The sequence below is a fragment of the Triticum aestivum genome, chromosome 6D, assembly GCF_018294505.1.
Source record: "Triticum aestivum cultivar Chinese Spring chromosome 6D, IWGSC CS RefSeq v2.1, whole genome shotgun sequence".
NCBI lineage: Eukaryota > Viridiplantae > Streptophyta > Magnoliopsida > Poales > Poaceae > Triticum > Triticum aestivum.
The window spans coordinates 330,498,592-330,522,319 of NC_057811.1; the positions used below are offsets into that span (position 1 = coordinate 330,498,592).

A 23,728-nucleotide genomic window follows, 5' to 3' on the forward strand; every position below is an offset into this window, starting at 1 on the left:
TTGTTCACCTTTCCATCCTTCTTATCCGCCAAATACTTGGGGCAGTTCTGCTTCCAGTGGCCAGTCCCTTTGCAGTAGAAGCACTCAGTCTCAGGCTTAGGTCCAGACTTGGGCTTCTTCACTTAAGCAGCAACTTGCTTGCCATTCTTCTTGAAGTTCCCCTTCTTCCCTTTACCATTTTTCTTGAAACTGGTGGTCTTGTTGAACATCAACACTTGATGCTCCTTCTTTATTTCTACCTCCGCAGCCTTTAGCATTGCGAAGAGCTCGGGAATTGTCTTATCCATCCCTTGCATATTATAGTTTATCACGAAGCTCTTGTAGCTTGGTGGCAGTGATTGAAGAACTCCGTCAATGACACTATCATCAGGAAGATTAACTCCCAGCTGAGTCAAGTGGTTGTGATACCCAAACATTCTGAGTATATGTTCACTGACAGAATTATTCTCCTCCATTTTACAGCTGTAGAACTTATTGGAGACTTCATATCTCTCAATCCGGGCATTTGCTTGAAATATTAAGTTCAACTCCTGGAACATCTGATATGCTCCATGACATTCAAGATGACGTTGAAGTCCCGGTTCTAAGTCGTAAAGCATGGCACACTGAACTATCGAGTAGTCATCAGCTTTGCTTTGCTAGATGTTCTTAACGTCATCAGCAGCATCTGCAGCAGGCTTGGCACCAAGCGGTGCTTCCAAGACATAATTCTTTTGTGCAGCAATGAGGATAATCCTCAAGTTACGGACCCAGTCCGTGTAATTGCTACCATCATCTTTCAACTTAGCTTTCTCTAGGAACGCATTAAAATTCAAAGGAACAGTAGCATGGGCCATTGATCTGCAACAACATAGACATGCAAAATACTACCAGGTACTAAGTTCATGATAAATTAAAGTTCAATTAATCATATTACTTAAGAACTCCCACTTAGATAGACATCCCTCTAATCATCTAAGTGATCACGTGATCCAAATCAACTAAATCATGTCCGATCATCACGTGAGATGGATTAGTTTTCAATGGTGAACATCACTATGTTGATCATATCTACTATATGATTCACGCTCGACCTTTCAGTCTCAGTGTTCCGAGGCCATATCTGCATATGCTAGGCTCGTCAAGTTTAACCCGAGTATTCTGCGTGTGCAAAACTGGCTTGCACCCGTTGTATGTGAACGTAGAGCTTATCACACCCGATCATCACATGGTGTCTCGGCACGACGAATTTTCGCAACGGTGCATACTCAGGGAGAACACTTGTACCACACAAATTTAGTGAGAGATCATCTTATAATGCTACCGTCGAACTAATCAAAATAAGATGCATAAAGGATAAGCATCACATGCAATCAATATAAGTGATATGATATGGCCATCATCATCTTGTGCCTTTGATCTCCATCTCCAAAGCACCGTCATGATCACCATCGTCACCGGCGCGACACCTTGATCTCCATCGTAGCATCGTTGTCGTCTTGCCAACTATTACTTCTACGACTATCGCTACCGCTTAGTGATAAAGTAAAAAACAATTACAGGGCGATTACATTGCATACAATAAAGCGATAACCATATGGCTCCTGCCAGTTGCCGATAACTCTGTTACAAAACATGATCATATCATACAATAAAATTTAGCATCAAGTCTTGACCATATCACATCACAACATGCCCTGCAAAAACAAGTTAGACGTCCTCTACTTTGTTGTTGCAAGTTTTACGTGGCTGCTACGGGCTGAGCAAGAACCGTTCTTACCTACGCATCAAAACCACAACGATTTTTCGTCAAGTGCGTTGTTTTAACCTTCAACAAGGATCGGGCGTAGTCACACTCGATTAAACTAAAGTTGGAGAAACTGACACCCGCCAGCCACCTGTGTGCAAAGCACGTCGGTAGAACCAGTCTCGCGTAAGCGTACGCGTAATGTCGGTCCGGGCCGCTTCATCCAACAATACTGCCAAATCAAAGTGTGACATGCTGGTAAGCAGTATGACTATTATCGCCCACAACTCTTTGTGTTCTACTCGTGCATATAACATCTACGCATAGACCTGGCTCGGATGCCACTGTTGGGGAACGCAGTAATTTCAAAAAAAAATCCTGCGCACACGTAAGATCCATCTAGGTGATGCATAGCAATGAGAGGGGAGAGTGTTGTCCACGTACCCTCGTAGACCAAAAGCGGAAGCGTTATGACAACGCGGTTGATGTAGTCGTACGTCTTCACGATCCGACCGATCCTAGTACCGAAAGTACGGCACCTCCGCGATCTGCACATGTTCAGCTCGGTGACGTCCCACGAACTCTAGATCCAGCTGAGTGTCGAGGGAGAGCTTCGTCAGCACGACGGCGTGATGATGGTGATGATGAAGTTACCGACACAGGGCTTCACCTAAACACTACAACGATATGACCGAGGTGGAAATCTGTGGAGGGGGGCACCGCACATGGCTAAACAATCAACTTGTGTGTCTATGGGGTGCCCCTTCCCCCGTATATAAAGGAGGGGAGGAGGAGGCCGGCCGGACCTAGAGGGCACGCCAAGGGGGGAGGAATCCTTCTCCTAGTAGTAGGATTCCTCCTTTCCTAGTCCTACTAGGAGGGGGAAGGAAGGAGAGGGGGAGGGAGAGGGAAAGAGGGGCCGCACCCCCCTCCCCTAGTCCAATTCGGACTCCCTTGGGGGGCGCCACCTCCTGGCTGCTGCCCTCTCTCTCCCCTAAAGCCCACTAAGGGCCCAATAACTTCCCAGGGGGGTTCCGGTAACCCTCCGGCACTCCGGTTTTATCCGGAACACTTCCAGTGTCCGAACATAGCCGTCCAATAAATCAATCTTTATGTCTCGACCATTTCGAGACTCCTCGTCATGTCCGTGATCACATCTGGGACTCCGAACTACATTTGGTACATCAAAACACATAAACTCATAATACCGATCGTCACCGAACGTTAAGCGTGCGGACCCTACGGGTTCGAGAACTATGTAGACATGACCGAGACTCGTCTCCGGTCAATAACCAATAGCGGAACCTGGATGCTCATATTGGTTCCTACATATTCTATGAAGATCTTTATCGGTCAAACCGCATAACAACATACGTTGTTCCCTTTGTCATCGGTATGTTACTTGCCCAAGATTCGATCGCCGGTATCTCAATACCTAGTTCAATCTCGTTACCGGGAAGTCTCTTTACTCGTTCTGTAATGCATCATCCCGCAACTAACTCATTAGTCACATTGCTTGCAAGGCTTATAGTGATATGCATCACCGAGAGGGCCCAGAGATACGTCTCCGATACTCGGAGTGACAAATCCTAATCTCGATCTATGCCAACTCAACAAACACCATCGGAGACACCTGTAGAGCATCTTTATATCACCCAGTTACGTTGTGACGTTTGATAGCACACTAAGTATTCCTTCGGTATTCGGAAGTTGCATAATCTTATAGTCATAGGAACATGTATAAGTCATGAAGAAAGCAATAGCAAAAAACTAAACGATCATCTTGCTAAGCTAACGGATGGGTCAAGTCAATCACATCATTCTCTAATGATGTGATCCCGTTAATCAAATGGCAACTCATGTCTATGGCTAGGAAACTTAACCATCTTTGATTCAACGAGCTAGTCAAGTAGAGGCAAACTAGTGACACTCTGTTTGTCTATGTATTCACACATGTACTAAGTTTCCGGTTAATACAATTCTAGCATGAATAATAAACATTTATCATGATATAAGGAAATATAAATAACAACTTTATTATTGCCTCTAGGGCATATTTCCTTCACAAGCACCACCACATGTGAAACTTTAATTACTTGGTCGTCGCCATTATCATTCTTGCGGTTGCGTTTAGATTTCCCGCGCTCTTCATACCGAACCTGCCAGGGTCCCCATCGTGCACCTTCTGCTTGGAGAACCACACGAACTCAGGGGAACAGTACCTGGTTACCTTATCCATCAAGATCGGCATGGTTCTTGGGCCTGTACTCCCCAAAATCTCTTGTGAGGAATTCATCAGACACACCATTCTTGAATGCAACAATGTCCTCGGCATCATGGCAATCGACGATTTTATTTCTGTTCTTCAATCACCGCGTCCAGTAGTGGCACACCATTTCGTTCTCTCCTTGGTCCAGATTACCTAAGTCATCGACATGAGCAGGCCAGACTAGGTGCCTTGGAATTGATCTATGAACTCGGCTTGCAAATCACCCTAGCTGCCAATGGACCCAGGGCACAAGGGTGTTTAATCAAGCCCAAGTGGATCCCTTTAGCATGAGGGCTAGATGCTTGACGGCGTGTCAGATCGTCGTTAGCCACCTGGACCGCGATAATGTAGTCGGTTACCCAAACCCCAGTGTCCCAGCTCCCGTCATACTAGTTCACCTCATCTAGCTTGAAATTCTGTGAGAAAATGTGGCACACAATCTCATAAGTGAAGTAGGCCGGATACATCATGGAGGGACCCGCAGCCGAGGAGCGAAGAGCGTTTATAGTGTGTCTGCATCTTCCAGGACAGCTGCACGGTCATACTTGTTTAATAGTTAAAGGTCTTTCTCCCAAGCTTTCAGGATTTAGCAACAGTAAATGCGATGACATGTCATCATTAGCAGGAGATTACTGTAGCTTAATTATCCGGGCATTACAATAATAATACTCATGTCATTCAAGAATGTTCACGAGTTTCAAAAATGCGTTTGTGACATTTAAAAAAAAGTGTGTACAATGTAAAAAATATTTGCGTGTTTGTAAAAAAATGTGTCATACCCTTAAAGGAATGTTCTTGTAGTTTTATAAAATGTTTATTATCATTTAGAAAATGTGAAACATGTAGTTTGAAAAATATTACCTTGTATTCAAAAAGTTTGGAAAATATTTATTTGAAAAATGTATATATCGTATTTGAAAATATCAAAAGTTTACTAATTTTTTTTTCATATGTGCATTAAAAATGTACATTGGGTACTGAGAAAAATTAGACATTTGTGGGATTAGAGAGTTTGGTGTGCTGATTTTAGGGATTGGGAGTTCGGGGTTTGATTTAGCTTTTGTCTACAAGTTCAAGGTTTGTTTTGGACTTTTTCCTCACTTTAATTAGGGAGTGAAAAAATTATTTCCACCCTATTGCTTCTAAGAAAAAGTCAGCATGCTTGCTATGCTTCACTTTGGAGGTGGCCTAAATGACTTCGCGAGATCTCGCTTATAGTGAGATGGAAGCAAATCTCGTGTCAGGCACAGTGCGAGTGGGCCGACCCGCAAGGGAAACAATCTGCACATGCTGACAACTTTGGCCCACATGTCGATGCAGGAAAGAGCTTCACTTTTATTAGGGAGAAAAAAGTTATCTTCATCCTATTGCTTCTAAAAAAAGTCAGCCTGCCTGCTATACTTTACTTTGGAGGTGGCCTAAATGGAAGCAGCTTTCGGGTGAGGCGCAACGTGAGCAGGCTGGCCCATTAGCATATGGTTCCTCGCTGTAGGTTCGCTCACTGTAGGTCCAGTTTCCTTCTATTCTTTTCTCTATTTTTACGCTTTCTTTGGATTTTTTTCACAGGTTTTCTTCAGTTTTCCCTTTTTTCTTTGTTGTAACTTTTATTTCCTTTGTTTTCACTGGTTTTTCTTTTCCTTCTTTTATGTTTGGTTTTCTTTATTTTTCTTTATTTTTCTCGGTTTTCACAGATTTTCCCTTTTTAATGGTTTTTTGGATTCTTTGTTTCTTTTTCGGTTTTCATTGATTTTCTTCATTTCTTTTTCTAACAGCAATTTTTTTGAATTAAGGTAACATTTGTTTTGCATTGTGTTAACATTTTTCAAATTCACTATCTTACTTTTTTTTATTGATTCTATGTTTTGAAATATGTGTATTTACAATATTTTCGAAAATAAGAATAAAATATCAAACAAAGCAAAAAAGGTGAAAAGACGAACTTAGCTGAAACCTACCTGGGCCGTCCCATTTTATGACGCCTGATGCGACTGCTCGCTCCAACCCGCACTAAGCGAGGTATAGACACAGCGGAACGATTTCGGATGTCTTAGTCGTAGTCTTAAGGCCTGAACTGTTGTTCTAACTTTGTAAGGCTTTCTGCATATGATTGTTCAAGTACATGAGCGTGAGTCGATCTCTTGAGAGTCGGTGGCGGAGATAGTATCGAGTTACGCCTAGGGCTAAGCTTTTTTGAGTGATGCAGTACAGTTATTTCGTATATTTTGTAGGAAGGAGTTACAAAGTCCAATGTTACTAGGCCTAGGGCTATAGCCCCAACTATTCTAGTAGGTCTGTCTCCGCCACTGTTGAGAGTTTACATTTTGAAAACAGATTTCCTTTCATCAATGCATCCTTTGTGTTTTGCCAGGAAAGGACTCCGTCGGTTTCCATGTACTACAAACAAAATGACTCCCTCGGTTCCTGTCAGTACTGAGGCGCGTATGACACTACAGGAGTTGTTTGTTCATGTATGATCGAACTTGTCACAACAGCAGGTAGGCTGGACATTTGGTTAATAGTGCTAACACATGACCTCTTTTAAGAGTTGTACTATGTACACGACACGCTATCTGTACAGAAGTTGCACGAATGTGCTCCGGGAGATCAGAACAAGAGCAGGCACAGCACTACGAACACAAAGAGGAAGAACAATAACTGATGCAAAGACCTCTCCACCTCCATGTGCTGCCGCCTCAGCCTAGGGCTCAGGTTTTGCAGCTCGCCCAGGGGGTAGCTCGGCGCCGGCGCCTGGCCACCGAACACCCAGGGGAGCAACGCCAGGGCCATCCCTCCGAGCACCCCGCCGGCCGTCGAGTTCATCGCGTTCATGCCGCGCCCCAGGGCCGGAGGAGGGTACATGATGTCGAACTGCGCGGCACCGACATGCGCGTGACGGGATGAACGAGTTGGCGAATCGGGTTCCGTGCTCACGTGCCGGCGGCCACTGCCACCGCTGGTTTGCGCTCTCTGTTGCTCGACGGCTCCCCGGTGCACGGTCGGCCGGCGCGGAAGGGCCGGGTGGAGCCGTGACTTGCTGGACCGGCTGCCGCCACGGCCGTAGAGCGGCACGAGCGAGTCCAGCGTGAGCGCGGCCTTGCACACGGGGCACGGCCGCCCTGCCGTCGAGATGGTGCCGCCGCCGGCGTCGCGGCGCAGCCACTCGTAAATGCAAGGCCAGCAGTAGAGATGGCCGCAGAGGGTGACCACCGGCTCCACCGCGAAGTCCAGGCAGATGTTGCAGTCGAAGCAGCCGGCGCGGGCCGCCGCCGGCGCGCCCCCGCTCACTCTCTTGGACGGATCATCCCTAGGCTCCTCGCTAACCTGATTCATCCTGCTCTTGCACCTTCGACAGTTCACGGCGCTGCAAAAGGAACCAAAAGGTCGGTCGGATTACACAAACGAGAGAGACGCGCAGCGAGAAGATGGCCACTGAACAAAAAGCTCACCAATCAATAATTCAAGGTAGACATCTTGATCAAACCGTAGTGAGATTATCATCAATCCGACTAGGGCAGGACAACTAACGAGAGGGACGGAGCAAGCCACGCAAAATTGCAGATTTGTGGCGCGCGGTGCCGTCCGGGTTCATGTGTGGACGCCGTCGTGACAAGGTGGGCAGTGTCACCAAGATCCGAAAGGGACACATGCTACAACTGTAAGAAAGGGAACCATGGGGTTGCTTGGCCCAGAGAATTTTCAGGATATTGTTGTGTCGTAATCAGCCTAGCCAAACCTAAGAGGGTCCCGTGCTAAACAAGGTACTACTACTACTTCAGACAAGGAGTAGAAAACGTTACGTAATGCACTATGTGACTGACCTTGGCAGGATGCCTCTTGTGTCATTATTTATACTAGTAGTACTACTACTACATAAGCCTTTTCACTAATTATTTTTGGCATTTCCCTAACCTGCTTCTCAAGCGAATTAACGTGCGTCCTAGCTCCTAGACAATGGCTTTGGATAAGGTCGCCAGATCACTGAAACACCGACCTGATGTTATCCTTGTTTTCTTTAAGACAAGACAAGACCAAGGAGACAGAATTGACCACACAGCGAATGGTAGGAAGGAGGATGCAAGCCTATCATAATGATTATTGCTAAAATGGCAATCAGTGCTTTAACAATTTTCAGAGACTGAGTTGCGCATCAATTCCTTGCACAACTCAAAGCTTTGGCGGTATATACTCAACGGGACTGAACACAACAAAGCGCTCGGCTGCAAGCATATCTAGTGATCTTTGAGAAGACAAGAACAATAAACAAAGGGAAGGTAATGGTTGATAGGCTTGATAACAAGGATATATAATTCAGCCAACAACTTTTGACTTAGTAGACCTCCAGGCACGTCCTTCTTATGCAGTTGTTGGACTAAACATCTGTGGCTATTAAGAACGCTGTTGGCATCATCAGGTACAGAGATGATGAACAGTGTGCAATATTATGATCTGACAGTAGTCATGGACTCTCTTAATGGCTAATGGCACCCAAATTATTAAACCATATGCAGTTATATCGTTGAAATGATGTTATCTGAGCATTCATTTGCTCTTGGAGACCAGAAATTCCCACATCAATTGGAAGGAAGACCAACACAATCTGGTTGTTGAAGATAATAACAGTGCAGATTGATCTAGCAAAAATTAAAACCGGGTAGAGCTATGAAAGAAACAAGCCTAGCGGCCTAGACTGAACCCAGAGACCCCTGAGCCAAGAACAGAGAAACCACTTATCAAAGCTATTATTGTAATTTAAGAAGGGGCCGAATCAAGAAGAGTAAAGCTGCAACGTCACACCCTCATGAATCAACCTAAAACGCAAAGCGTATCAAAACACAGCCATAACATCGGATAATGAATCCATGGACAAGGACGGACCTGCGATAGCAGCACGCGCACGGCCGACCTTCCCCCTCCCGTCCTCTCTCGGGGCTCCGCGCGAAGGACGGGACACGGGATGAGTCTTGTGGGACGGGAACCGGAGCGGCAGCGTATATATAGGCGGGGAGCGAGAGATGACTTGTGGAGGCGACGAACGCGCCGTCGACATCACCAGCAGCTGTGGGACATACACATACCAACGGAACGAAGAAAAATGAGTCGCCGGGGCGTGGACGGCAGGCCTAACCAAAGCGGGAAGTCGCCGGCTTCCTGTGCTGGGAGGTGGCGACGGTACTCGTCATTGTCAAGGGGAGCAGCCGAGCAGGAGCAGAGAGCGGTTGCTCTGCTTTGTTTCCGTCCGGTGGCGGTGGGTGCTGTGCTCTGAATCTGATCCTGCCGAGAATTTTGTCCGTTCGGTTCCTTCTCCCTTGTTAGATCCTGCGACATACACGACGTCACGAGTGCTCTCACTCTCACTAGTGCTCAAGCATGAAAAAAGGAACAAAAAAACAAAAGAGAGAGAAAAGCAAGCGGAAACAGCAAAGTAGGCTGCCCCTGTAGTAGTTGCAGTGGATAAACGAAGAGACTCCGGAGTCCGACGCAATATCGGGATCCTGGAGCTCGTTGTCAGGTGAAGTCCTCGTCTCTATCATCCGATCAGTCACAGCGTGCATGGTTGTGGTGTATTGTTTCCTCTTCCGCGCAATTCCGATAGATGATTTGTGTGCTTGCTTGCAGAGCTGCTCGCCCTCACCGTTTGCTCCACGCGCGCTGAGCTCCTCACGATGGCCGTGGGCCGCCGCATTTTCAGTTGCGCCTCATCCTTGTACGCTTGCAACTCGTGGTGCTACTGCTAACTGCCTAGCTAGCGTGCATTCCAGAATGCCGGTCCCGCGTACGACGACCAGCGGCGAGAGCCTTTCCCGGCTGCGTACGCTTGTGGCTTTTCTGCAGCAATCATCTTAATCACCTCATGATTGTTGTCACCAACCATTGATTTGATTAGGCAGAAACTTTTGTCCTCACGCCCTCGATCACAGGACTCACGAGGATCAGATTGTCTGGAATCGCAGCGCCCAAGCAAAGGGAGGAAAATGTAGCGGGAGCTATATCTCGCTCAACCTGAGATCGAAGAAATCGTAGCGCTCGTACAGTATTAGGCCAGCCCATAGCCGTGCATACCTCGCCTGCTCGCTGCTGGTTGGGCCATTGCTTCGGTTTCCTCTGTTTTTTTTCTTCTTCGCTTCTTTACGTTTTCTCTTTTTTTTTTCTACACTGATTTTTTTCTGGTTTTCTATTATTTTTGTTTTCAATGGTTTTTTCGTTTCTTCACTGTTTTTATTGGTTTCCTTTTTTCTTTGGTTATTTTTCTTTCTCCGTTTCAATCATTTCTCCTTTTGTTTCCTCTCTGTAAACAAATATAAGAGTATTTAGATCACTAAAATAGTGATCTAAAATCTTTTATATTTCTTTACAGAGGGATTTTTTTTGTTTCTTTCTTAGTTTTATCGGTTTTGTTTTTTCTTTGTTTCTTTCTCAGTATTCACAGTTTTCATTCTGTTGCACTGGTTTTAATTAGTTTTCTGTGTTTTGTTGTTTCTTTTGTCGATTTTCATTGGTTTTTTCTCTCTCTTTCCATATAGGGCAGGAATATATTTTTATAAACGTTCAACATTTTCAAATTATACAGTACATTTTTGGTATACATCTGAAAGATTTTTGTTGTTCAAATTCAACATTTTTCAGTTACAAGATTAATAATTTTTTAAATATAGATTTTGGTGTCAACCTTTTATATACACGTTCCATATTCTTCGTATTTTTTTTGATAGACACACCAACTATCAAAATTCGAAGAGGGCAAACAAATCTAGCGATACAAACTCTGGCATGCTCTTCCCCGATGCCAGACTCATTGAGGTGAGAAGATGCCAAAGAAAACTTATTCAACACGCCACACCACCGCCACCACCTTCTGGAAACAAAACCTAATAAGGAAAATAAAAATAAAAAGGTCCATCATTTTTTGTTTTTGAACATAGTACAGACGCAAGCGCTCATACATACGCACATATACTCATCCCTATGAACACATACACGCACATCCTACCCCTATGAGCATCTTCGAAAGACTAAGCCAGCATATCATTTTCAGATTTACGAAGTCATCGTAGGCGCTTCGTGAGAACATCTTCTTTCACTAAAAGCACATGCAGGAATAATGCGAACATCAAGAATTAAACTTGGTGGGCTGAAATATCACAGTCCCTTTAACCATTCAACCATATGTTGGTTCATCATTATTTTTTGTTTTAAGTAGAACCTTTGGTCTATATTTAGACTCCGAACCGAAACTGGCGGGCGAGAACCGAGGAGTCCCCAAGCCACGCCACTCCACCCCAATTTCCATGTGAGAGCCGAGGACCCAAGCGAGAGCGGAGGACCGACATCCGGATCTGCATCCTGCCGCTCAACTCGACCGCGCGTTCACCCCACAGGGACTCACGACGAAGAGAATCGATGGTGCACGGAACGCTGGAGGTGCTGCTCGTCGGCGCCAAGGGCCTCGAGAACACCGATTTCCTGTGTGCGTACGCATCAACTAATCCTTTGGCTTTGTGAAACCTAATAATCATTTAAGATAGCGATTGCTTCTAGGGTTCGTTAATGCCGCCGTGCGTGGTACCAGCGCGGACCATTCTGTTTTCCTTCGATCGGGACGTTGCCGTTCGTGCTATTAATCGCCTCCCTAGAATATTGATCGACCGGGTCGACTGATTATCCGTATTAAATCGCCGTTTCGCCCCCCCTGCGCAAATGTTTGCTGCATCTGTTGGTTATTTATCCCATCATTTTTGTAAGGACTCCGATGATGATAAGTTGCTTCTTGTTGACAAATTGAGTGCAGGCAATATGGACCCGTACGCACTTCTCAAATGCCGCTCGCAGGAGCAGAGGAGCAGTATTGCATCAGGTGGATATGCTCTTCGATTTGTTCCTTTTCATTACAATTGATTCTGTCATTCATCTTTCATGTGCTGCTAATATAGGTTTCAAAATTGATGATTATTTCTGCATTGCTAAACAAGCAGGTCCAACTTGTGGCTCTAACAATCTAGTGAGACTGAGGTGTTTGTTTTGGAGTTTTTTTGTGTCCATAACCCGTTTACAACGTCTTCTACCGAAAAAGGTTTTCCCCGCTTTATATTATATAAAGAATATAAACAACCATCACCGATACAATCAACGGAAACCACACACACCACACCACCACACAACACACCCAAGGCCTGATACAACAGGTACAGGAACAGCCACACCACCCCAACACCCCAAGCAAACGGCAAATGAGCAATGAGGGCAGTGCTTGAAGTAGTCGGAGTAGTCCACCATGACAAAACTGTCATGGAGAGACGAAGCTGAGCTCGGCGAATGTAGGCCTCCAAGACAGCGCTTTCAAGAAGGGGAACAACACCGGAGCGTCATCGCCACCGGATCCAAAGCATCATGGCCTTCACCTGGATCATCCGAAGGGGAAGAGTAGCCACGACGACGCCTTCAGAAAGGAGACGCCGCTGCCGTCGGCCTGACCGAAGCCGAGCAGGGGATGTCCCCTGGCACGCACGCTCCACCTTCGAAACGCCACCGCTCGCGGAAGCACCGGCCACCATGCCGCCCGAACAGCCATAGCGACCAGCCCACACCTGACCCGCACACCTCGCCCGCAAGCAACGCGACTACCACTACCGAGGTCGTCGCCCCGGCATTGGTGAGAGCGGCATCGGTGAGAGTTAGAAGGCACCTCCTTCCACCCCAAAACCAACCCTTGGCAGGAAGGCAACCCAGCCAACCAGATCCAGGCAGGGGAAAGGGTCGCCGGCAGCCACCTGCCTCGTCCTCGCCGCAACCACCGCACCGGTCCACCGGGACATGGACCAGGAGCCCCCCTGCCTCCCTCCCCGGTTCGCCCCCACCACCACCGGCCAGCCAACGGCACCCCCGCCGAGCCGCCGACATCCACCAACAAGGCCACCGTTCGCCACATCCACCAGCCGAAGAGCAGAGGAGAGAAAGTCGACCACCACCGTCATGGTGCCACCCCCACCAGCTGGAAGACAAGGCAGCGGCCGCCTCCTGTGACCCGCGCCGCTCGGAGGGCTAGATCCGGCGGAGCCGCGACCGCATCCGCCCCCAAGCGCGCACCTCTAGCACGCCGCCCGACACGCCGTCGTCCCGCTGGGCTCCACCATGCTGCCGCGCCCGTCGTCTAACGCGACACCCCGGCCCAGTCGCCTCGGCCCGCTTCGAGCCCGCTGTGCGAGAGGGCGAGATCTCCCCACGCCGCGGATGCCGACCGTGCTTCGCCTGGCCGCACCCTCTGGCGGCGAGATGGAGAAGGAGAAGGCGGGGACCCCGCCGGCGGCCTCTAGTGTTTCCTCCCGGTCGCGCGCTGTTTACAGCGTCTTCTCAAACCTCTCCATGTGTCAGATGCCTCGTTAATGGACCCTAATACTATTCACGGACGATTCCGCTCATCCTTATTGAATTTTTTGACGAAACCTCGTCAGAGGGCGGGGAGCTCCCGCATTGCATATAGAAGAAAAGAGTTGGTCTGGTTAATAAGGGAAACTGGACCCAAAAACCATACATGGCATCGGTTAATTAAGGGAAACCGGCGAAGACCCCACACACCGGACTAGCACTCAAGGGACGTCGTCCGAGCCAGATACAAGGGTGCCAAGGCCCAAGACCATCGTCAACACAACATACCCGACCAAGACAACCACTGCAACCTCAAGAACATGCCTGCAACATATCCTTATTGAATTGCGTTACTGAGCCTCCTCGCCCTCCAGGCATGGTAATGAATATATTGAGTTCTAAGATTACTCCCCTCCTGGCGTGGTAATGAATATGAATCGGGTGGTCTCATAAGGAGATAAATAAATGATAATAATTTATGCAAAGTTAATTTTTGTGATTCTTGAAACAGGCTTTCGACCCGCTTTATATAGAAAGCAACCACCGAACAAAGTACATGGCTGAACGATACAAGGTGGAGAGGCAGCCCTTTTACAAAGCAAATGCTTGGATAATCGGATCACGTAGAACGCACGCGACTACGCTACCGAAGAAGAACACAGGGAAGATGCAATAAAATGCCGCGCTACGCCCTAGCACACCTAAGCTCCATGACAATGCCTTCGGGAGGGAAGACGGCGTGGAGCGTCGCCGCTGCCGAGTCCGAAGAGGACATGAGTTTTCACGTAGAGCCCTGACACGGAGAGGAGAACCACAACGACGTCTTCAAGAAGTGAGTGGCGCCCGCGAGCGTTGCTGTTGCCGGCGCCAAAGCCTCGACAATCGCGACGAACCCAAACTCCCAGATCTGGATCTGGGCATCTCCACTGCCAATGACAAAAGGACGAGTCCAAGCCACCCGATGCAATCCCCTTGCCGCCCACACGACCAAGGGGACGCCACGACCACCGCCATAGCACCCGTCGGAGAGCCAACCATGCAACCAACCTTCCGAGGCCGCCGCTCCGCCATCCAAATCCCGAAACATCGCCATCCCCCCACTTCACAGCACACCCACCACGATAGGAAGAGCGAACACCTCCATCCACTCCTAGCCCGACATCAGCCATCGATTTTGGGTTAGTGCCTCTACCGTAGGATGCGCCCACACATGCATCCCCAGCCAGCCCCGGTGGACCAGGGGGGACACGAAGCGATGACTGCCACCGGCCACCAGCAAGCAAGCCTCGACACTAGCCCTCTTGCCTTGGCCCAGGCGAGCACGCACAACAGCACGTTCATGGTCTTCGGCGCCGATCCGATGGCCAGAGCAGCGGTTTCATGACCACCATCAACTCCCACCATGCCCATGAGAGGTGGACGCAGCTCGAGCATGCAACCCGGGCACATCTACCTGAAGCACCAGCTCCGATCCGCCTTGGACACAAATCTGGCCCGCCCGAGCACGAACCTTAGATCCAAGCCTTCCCCGTTGCATGTGTGGCCTGCACCACCGGTACCCGCCCAGCCCCGTGCACCTTTGGCTTGAACCGAAGAGAAGGAGAGTCGGCGCCGCCACCCTGCGCCGCCTGTTAAAGCATCGCAACCAAATCTGCGTTGACGTCGCCGCCACACGCTCGCACCACCATTGATGCCTGAAAATGGCACAACAGCCGGAGAAGCCCATTGCCAGCCACCCAGGCCCTCTTACCACCTCGCAGCCGCGCCAAGATGGCCGGCCTGCCGCCGCCCATGCCACCCGCGAGTCATCTCCCCAGCCCGATCCACAGGGCGAGCCACCCCCACAGGCATGCTCCACCACCACCATGCCGCCCGGCACACGAACCAGGCCTTGCCGCCGTCGAGACCGCGCGAGAGAGACGCTACGCCCGAAGCTAGCACCGCGTCCCGCCGTGGCCGCCCTGTCCCGCACCAAGGCCACCGCTCGAGGAGCCGAGAGAGCCCTGCCGCCGTCGGCGGGGACGAGGAGCAAGCTGGAGGGGGTCTCTGGCAGCGGCGGCGGCGTGGTCACCCTCCTCGTCGCACGCGGGGCGACGCGGGAGGGGAAGGGCGTTGCTTTTTCAAGCCCCCCGAAAAAAATGAACAAGTGAAGGAATTTGTTTTGTGACTTCATACCAACAAGTGATGATGTTCTCTAATGTGCACACACAGACGACCTAATACACAATGAGGGAAAAAACTCATAGAAAATGGACGACCACCGGATAAAAAACACTATGAACCAAACGGCGCAGCAAAGTGCGCGTCCGCCTCTAGTAAAACTCATAGAAAATTGACGACCACCAGATAAAAAACACTATGAACCAAACGGCGCAGCAAAGTGCGCGTCTGCCTCTAATATACATCACAGGCAAAAGAATATAACAAAGTGTATATGATACAAGTTCTGTCTACATGCATGCTACGCTTCGTGCCGTTGTCGGCTGACTTCCGTGAAGACATGGCTGTCAGCTGGCCTATGTGGGCTCTTGACGGCCACCGACGGATTTTTTTTCTGCAAATTGTGCCCAATCATTGTTGAAGACTTGGGGCTGCAGGATGGCCTCTCATGGGTTCTTGGTGGCGTCAGTTACCTTGTTGTTGCTGGCGGTTGTGCTCTGCTCTACTTCCCGTATATGTGGTATGCCCGGTTGTGTTTGTCCATGTCGGGGTTGTGAGTGTATAGGGCTGTTGAGGAGTGACAATCTGGCTTGCAACAGCAACTTCTTCCTTGAAAGTGGGGGCGGCAGTACAGGGTGACATAAGTTTGGTGGTGCTCTTGAGCACAAGAATTTGAGCTCCTAAGTGAAAACTCTAGGTCTGCCTTGGACTGGCTCTACCTAGCAATGGTGGTGTTCTTATACCGTTCCCTTGTTGAAGGCATTGTTTGAAGTTTGCTCGGACTTTCTCTTTGGGGTGAAAACCCAAGATTAACCCTTCGTGGGTGGATATGGCGATGGCGCCGCTTGCGCGTCGTTCCCTTTTTGAAGGTGTCGTTGTTGAAGCACTTTTCCCATGTCCGGGTGCTCTCATCGGTGGTGGTTGATGCTGATGGTTATTGCTGCATGTTATAGTTCACTTCTTGGAGGTCGCATATTTTTCTTTTTTGTGTGTGTGCGTTAGTGTTAGTTGTGTGCATCCTACTCATGCAGAGGTCGGGTGTGAGATCATGATGCCTTTGTATTCTCTTGATGCGGCATTATGAGTTAACAAAATACAACCTTTATCGGAAAAAATGGACTGGTAGTTCAGTCGTAAGGAAACAAAAGAGAACTAAGAAGTGCTTAACTCTTAGTCGCCCTAAAATGTGCTTAACTCCTAGTCGCCCTAACATTTTAAACGGTCAACTGTTCCTTGTCTAAGGGATGCAAAAGTTGTTGCTATTGCCTCATGTCATTCGTTTCAATTGCAGATATCAGTTCCCTGCACGTTGAGTAAATTGCACAAAACCACCACTTTGAAGGCTAGGTTTGCGAAAAACACTACAATACATTTTTTTTGCAGAAAACACCATGTCTTCAGTAATCTTTTTGCAAAAACCACCGATCGACGGATTTGACTCGGTTAAGCACGCTTATGACAGTTGGGGCCCCTTTTTGCCTACGTGGCGTAAAATTTCATGCTAGGTCAATTTTAATCTAATTTTACAAACTAGTCCATACATTTTACATAGACACCCCTAAAGCAAAAAGAAAAAATGCAATCAGATCCTCACCACAGGTTGGGGCGGTCAACGCAGCCTGCGCTGGGCACCTCCTCGCGCAGGAGGCCAAATCGGGGCAGCGGCGACATCCCTTGCCGGATCCGGCAGCCGGCGCTGGGCGCCTCCTCGCGCTGGAGGCCAATCGGGGCAGCGGCGTGGCATACCTCGCCGGATCCGGCAACCGTCGATGGGCGTCTCTTCGCGGAGGCCAAATCGGGGCGGTGGCGCGACCTCCCTCGCCGGATCCGGATGTGGCGGCGCTGGGGGCAGAACGGGGCGACAGAGCAGCGCGGCATCCCTCGCCGGAGGTGCGACGCCTGGAGCGCGTGCGCGCACCGCCGTCTGCAGCTCATGTCGAGGGGCGCGGGGAGCGTCGGGGCCTGCTTGAGGTGGGCCCTTACCCGCCTGGATGGTGCATGGCGGCAGTGGCGCGGTTGAGCAGAGGCGGGCGCGGCTGGCAGATGCTGGAGCGCGGCGGGGCAGGGAGGTGAGCACGGCGGCGGCTGGCGGATGGTGGTGACCGGCGCCATCGAGGCGGCTGACTGTGTGGCAGGACATGGCAAGGGCCTGGCCAGCACATGGGAAAAAACTTGCGGGTGTTTTAGCTTTTTTACCCGTCTAACGCTGTCTTGGGTAAAATGTTATGCCACCTCAGCGAAAAATGGGACCTATTTGTCATAATCTTACTTAACAATGCAAGATCCGCCGATCAGTGATTTTTGCAAAAAAAATACCGTAGACGTGGTGTTTTCTGCAAAAAAAATGTATTATAATGTTTTTCGCAAACCTAGCCTTCAAAGTGGTGGTTTTGTGCAATTTACTCCTGCACGTTATGTAATGCTAAATTTCAAAATGTCTATGCAGGCAAAGGTAGTAAGCCTGAATGGAACGAAAGCTTTGTCTTCACCGTGTCAGACCAAGCTACGGAGCTGGTGATCAAACTTATGGACAGCGACTCGGGCACATCGGACGACTTCGTTGGTGAAGCAACGTATGCATATCTTCCCATCCATATCTGAAGTTCTACAATTACTATTGGTACATTAAGTTATCCGGAATCTTTTCAGAGAACATCTGTCATGAAGTTACTGTTCTTACTTGTGGCCCGTGTCTTTATGCTATCCTGGAAATTGCAGTGATGGTATGGACCTTAAAAAAAAATGCCCCAATTCAACTGGTTGTTGCAGGATTCCCTTGGAAGCAGTTTATACGGAAGGGAGCATTCCACCAACAGTTTATAATGTTGTGAAAGGTGAACACTACTGTGGAGAAATCAAAGTCGGTCTCACATTCACTCCCGAGGTAGATCCTAAAATGCTACTTCCATATTTTTAATTTTAACTGACTTCTTGAATCTCGTCTGAACTCCCAAGACTGTCTGTTGTTAATGTTTGCAAGAGAAAATAAATTAACCCCCTTCCTCTATCTGGTGTGTTCATAACCTCAAACGACTAAGGTTCCTAGTATTTCTGATGGCTAGTCAGCGGGTGGTACCACCCACTGTCTAGTTGGGTACCAGGACTTGTACAAGCATCTCTTAACTCTTTCGAAGAGTAGGTTCTTAGGCTCTGGCATCCATGATTCAATTGATGCAGACAATGATATCTTAGGTTCTGGACTTTTAAGATCCTATCTTGTTGGTCTAGTTCGTAACTGAACACAGCATAGTTGAAGAGGTAGGTTTAGGGTTTTGCGTGGGTGGTTAACATCCAGCCTCACGTCTCTTTATATAGATGATCATAATACAATTACATACGTATACAAATACGTATACATGTACAATATGCTAGACCCTATTTTATATGCCCCCTCAATCTGAACTACATACAAGATTCAGATTGGTTCTAAAGCGGTCTAGCATCTGTCGAGTAGCGGGTTTAGTAAATACATCCGCTAGCTGATCATCAGTTGAGATAAACCTGACTTCCAGTTTACCAACAGCTACTCGTTCCCTCACGAAATGGAAATCAATCTCAATGTGTTTGGTCCGAGCATACACTGGATTCGCCCTCAGGTAAGTTGCCCCTAAGTTATCACACCACAATATGGGTGTGCGCTGCCGTGTGACTCCAAGTTCTGTGAGAACTGTGTCTATCCAAATGGCTTCAGCCGCGCCATTGGCCAATGCCTTATACTCTGCCTCGGTGCTAGACCTCGAGACCGTAGGCTGCTTCTTGGAACTCCAAGATATAAGATTGGGTCCAACAAATATAGCAAAGCCACCAGTAGAACGCATGTCTGTTGGGGAACGTAGTAATTTCAAAAAAATTCCTACGCACACGCAAGATCATGGTGATGCATGGCAACGAGAGGGGAGAGTGTTGTCCACGTACCCTCGTAGACCGAAAGCGGAAGCGTTATCACAACGCGGTTGATGTAGTCGTACGTCTTCACGATCCGACCGATCAAGTACCGAACGCACGGCACCTCTGAGTTCAGCACACGTTTAGCTCGATGACGTCCCTCGAACTCCGATCCAGCCGAGTGTTGAGGGAGAGTTTCGTCAGCACGACGGCGTGGTGACGATGATGATGTTCTACCGATGCAGGGCTTCACCTAAGCTCCGCAACGATATTATCGAGGTGTAATATGGTGGAGGGGGGCACCGCACACGGCTAAAATATCGTATATCAACTTGTGTGTCGAGGTGCCCCCCTGCCCCCGTATATAAAGGAGCAAGGGGGAGGCCGGCTGCCTTGGGCGCGCCAAGGAGAGGGGGGGGGAGTCCTCCTAGTAGGAGTAGGACTCCCCTTTCCTAGTCCAACTAGGAAGAGAGGGGGGGAAGGAAAGAGAGGGAGAGGGAGAGGGAAAGAGGGGCTGCGCCCCCTTCCCCTAGTCCAATTCGGACTCCTCATGGGAAGGGGCGCGCCACCTCCTGGCTGCTGCCCTCTCTCTCCCCTCAAGGCCCACTAAGGCCCAATACTTCCCCGGGGGGTTCCGGTAACCCCTCCGGCACTCCGGTTTTATCCGAAACTTCTCCGGAACACTTCCGGTGTCCGAATATAGTCGTCCAATATATCAATCTTTATGTCTCGACCATTTCGAGACTCCTCGTCATGTCCGTGATCACATCCGGGACTCTGAACAACCTTCGGTACATCAAAACATATAAACTCATAATATAACTGTCATCGTAACTTTAAGCGTGCGGACCCTACGGGTTCGAGAACTATGTAGACGTGACCGAGACACCTCTCCGGTCAATAACCAATAGCGGAACCTGGATGCCCATATTGGTTCCTACATATTCTACGAAGATCTTTATCGGTCAGACCGCATAACAACATACGTTGTTCCCTTTGTCATCGGTATGTTACTTGTCCGAGATTCGATCGTCGGTATCTCGATACCTAGTTCAATCTCGTTACCGGCAAGTCTCTTTACTCGTTCCTTAATACATCATCCCGCAACTAACTCATTAGTCACAATGCTTGCAAGGCTTATAGTGATGTGCATTACTGAGTGGGCCCAGAGATACCTCTCCGACAATCGGAGTGACAAATCCTAATCTCGAAATACGCCAACCCAACAAGTACCTTTGGAGACACCTGTAGAGCACCTTTATAATCACCCATTTACGTTGTGACGTTTGGTAGCACACAAAGTGTTCCTCTGGTAAACGGGAGTTGCATAATCTCATAGTCATAGGAACATGTATAAGTCATGAAGAAAGCAATAGCAACATACTAAACGATCGGGTGCTAAGCTAACGGAATGGGTCAAGTCAATCACGTCATTCTCCTAATGAGGTGATCCCGTTAATCAAATGACAAATCATGTCTATGGCTAGGAAACATAACCATCTTTGATTAACGAGCTAGTCAAGTAGAGGCATACTAGTGACACTCTGTTTGTCTATGTATTCACACATGTATTATGTTTCCGGTTAATACAATTCTAGCATGAATAATAAACATTTATCATGATATAAGGAAATAAATAATACTTTATTATTGCCTCTAGGGCATATTTCCTTCAATGTCATCAACACAGCCTGCCCAGTCTGCATCGGTGAATATACTGACTCCAGTAAATCTGGACTTACGAATCCGTAGTCCCGTGTCTAGCGTACCTTTGACATACCTCAGAATACGCTTAACTGCTTCCCAATGAACCTCCGTAGGCTAAGACAGGAACTGGCACACTTTGTTCACGGCAAAGGAGATATCTGGACGAGTGAGTGTCAGATACTGAAGTGCTCCAACTACACTGCAATACCTGAAAGAGTCGTCAGTACTCAGCAATGCACCACTGTGACGCGAAAGGCTCTCGGATGTAGCAAGCGGAGTGGAAGTGGACTTGCAGTTCTCCATGTTGACGCGATGAAGGAGATCAAGTGCATACTTCTTCTGCGTCAATGTCATGCCCCCTGAATGAAAGGACGCTTCCAAACCAAGGAAGTACTCCAACCGGCCCAAGTCTTTGATTGGAAAACTCGCAGACAAGGACTGCACAAGGCGATCCAACGCAGTAGGTGTAGAACCAGCAATCACAATATCATCAACATACACCAGCATGTATATCTGAATAGCACCATGTGAAAGATGAACAGAGACGCATCTGCCTTGGAGGGAACAAAACCAAGCTGTGAGAGCCGCTAACTCAACCGAGCATACCAGGCACGCGGCGACTGTTTGAGCCCGTAGATGGACCTCTGGAGTTTGCAGACATGAGAGGGATAACGAGCATCCTCAAAACCAAGGGGGATGCCGCATGTAGACATCTTCGGCCAGAAAACCATGGAGAAAAGCATTACTCACATCAATCTGTCGAAGACTCCACCCGCGGGAGACAGCGAGAGAGAGGACCAGACGAACCGTGGCAGGCTTCACCACGGGGCTGAAAGTATCTCCATAGTCGATCCCTTGCTGTTGAGTAAAACCACGAGCAACAAGGCGAGCTTTGTGCTTGTCAACAGAGCCATCCGGACGATGCTTGGTCTTAAAGATCCATTTGCAGCTCACAACATTAACACCAGGAGGCCGAGGCACCAACACCCATGTGTTCGTGTGACAAAGGGCAGCAAATTCCGCAGACATGGCGGCACGCTAAGCCGGTTCACCAAGAGCATCACGATGAGAAGTGGGTGCGGCAAAGAATGCACGCCGACGAGTGTCGTACCGCACCGTGCCATCCGTGCATGTCTTGGCCTTACGCGTATGATCACGGTGACGAGTGACCATAGTGTGCCCGGGAGCTGCATCGTCGGTAGATGGTGGCGGCAACGACGGGAACCCGACCAGTGGTGTTGCGGCTGAACCATTTTCAGCAACAGGCGACACGGGCCGGGGAGACGCGTCGGGCTGGGCCGAACCAGACGACGAGGGGAAGCCAGGCGGGGACGGCAGCCCAGAGGATGCGGCTGGCGACCCGGCGACGCCCGAGGCAGGCGAGGCGGGCTGGGCCGACCCGGGCGAGACGGGAGACGCAACGGGTGACCCAGTCGGGCCCGCGGTCGTGTCAGCGGGCGAGGCCGACGGGTCCACAGCCGCGCCAGCGGGCGAGGCCGTCAAGGCAGCCTCGGGAGACGCAGCGGGTGACCCAGTCGGGCCATGCACGTCGATCACGCCGGCGGATGCAGGTGCGGCGACGGTTTCCTGGGAAGAAATTAGAGCAGCATCTGCAGAAAACAGGTCAGGTGACAAATATGACAGGTCTTATTTCCGCACATGGACATCCGAAACCGGTTCATTAGATGGAAAAGTGAGGGCGTGCTCAATAGAAGCAATATCAACCGAGACACCCGGGCTGGAGTAAGGGAAAACTGACTCGTCAAAAACAACATCACGAGAAATGTAGATCCTACCCGAGGTGCGATCAAGACACTTGTAGCCCTTATGCAGAGGACTATATCCAAGGAAAACACACATCTTGGAGCGGAACTCCAGCTTGTGAGCATTATACTTGCGGAGACTAGGCCAGCAAGCACACGCAAAAATCCTAAGAGAGGAATAGTTGGGCTGAACATGAAATAGACGGAACAGGGGCGTGTCCTTGTTGAGAACCGGAGTGGGCATATGGTTGATGAGATAACATGTCGTAAGAAAGGCCTCATCCCAAAATCAGAGTGGGAGAGACGAATGCGCCAGTAAGGCGAGGCCGGTCTCGACCAAGTGACAGTGTTTGTGCTCGGCAATACCGTTCTGCTGAGACGTATGTGGACACGAAACACGGTGGGAGATGCCTGTGCGTTGAAAGTAGCGATGAAGCTTGTGGTATTCACCACCCCAATCGGACTGAACGGCCTTGATTTTGCAATCCAAAAGGCGTTCGACATGAGCCTGAAAGTTATAAAAGACTTGCTCAACATCAGACTTATGTTTAAGCAAATAAATCCAAGTGAAGCGCGTGTAGTCATCAACAAAACTAACATAATACTTGTACCCTCCCGAAGACGCAATAGCGGGACCCCAAACATCAGAATGAATTAATTCAAGAGGTACAGTAGTGACATGATAAGACGTAGAATACGGTAGTTGATGACTCTTAGCACGCTGACATGCATCACACACTAATGGTGAATTATTTGAACGAGAGCAAGGAAGGTCATGGCTCCGAACAATGGAGGTGACCACATTATTGGTAGGATGACCTAGACGTTGATGCCATTGCGACGACGAAACGCGAACAC

At 49.0% G+C, this 23,728-nt stretch overlaps 2 protein-coding genes across 4 annotated transcripts in view; one reads left to right on the forward strand and one right to left on the reverse strand.

The window, feature by feature from the left end:
* Positions 1-6,437: 6,437 nt before the first annotated feature.
* Positions 6,438-9,446, reverse strand: LOC123144931 (E3 ubiquitin-protein ligase RMA1H1). Of its 3 annotated transcripts, XM_044564205.1 has the most exons (3): positions 8,871-9,446; positions 7,442-8,803; positions 6,438-7,356 (listed from the first exon to the last, which is right to left on the reverse strand). In XM_044564205.1, exon 3 carries the CDS (start codon positions 7,323-7,325, stop codon positions 6,600-6,602), a length of 726 nt encoding a protein of 241 aa, XP_044420140.1. In that variant the 5' UTR covers positions 7,326-7,356; positions 7,442-8,803; positions 8,871-9,446; the 3' UTR covers positions 6,438-6,599. The 3 variants fall into 3 exon arrangements, with proteins under 3 accessions (XP_044420140.1, XP_044420139.1, XP_044420138.1); XM_044564204.1 differs by having other exon boundaries at positions 7,442-9,446; XM_044564203.1 differs by lacking the exon at positions 7,442-8,803 and having other exon boundaries at positions 8,871-9,434.
* A 1,791-nt stretch (positions 9,447-11,237) lies between these two features.
* The window catches only part of LOC123141565 (elicitor-responsive protein 3), a 15,962-nt gene continuing 3,471 nt past the window's right edge, over positions 11,238-23,728 (forward strand). The window contains exons 1-4 of the mRNA XM_044560674.1: positions 11,238-11,460; positions 11,782-11,847; positions 17,962-18,088; positions 18,285-18,399. Of these exons, the coding sequence (XP_044416609.1) occupies positions 11,394-11,460; positions 11,782-11,847; positions 17,962-18,088; positions 18,285-18,399 (375 nt within the window). The 5' untranslated portion in view covers positions 11,238-11,393. The remainder of the gene's footprint in view (positions 11,461-11,781; positions 11,848-17,961; positions 18,089-18,284; positions 18,400-23,728) is intronic.

Bases quoted from the DNA above. Each gene is read 5' to 3' on its own strand.
- LOC123144931 (XM_044564205.1), bottom strand. From the start codon at position 7,325: ATGAATCAGGTTAGCGAGGAGCCTAGGGATGATCCGTCCAAGAGAGTG.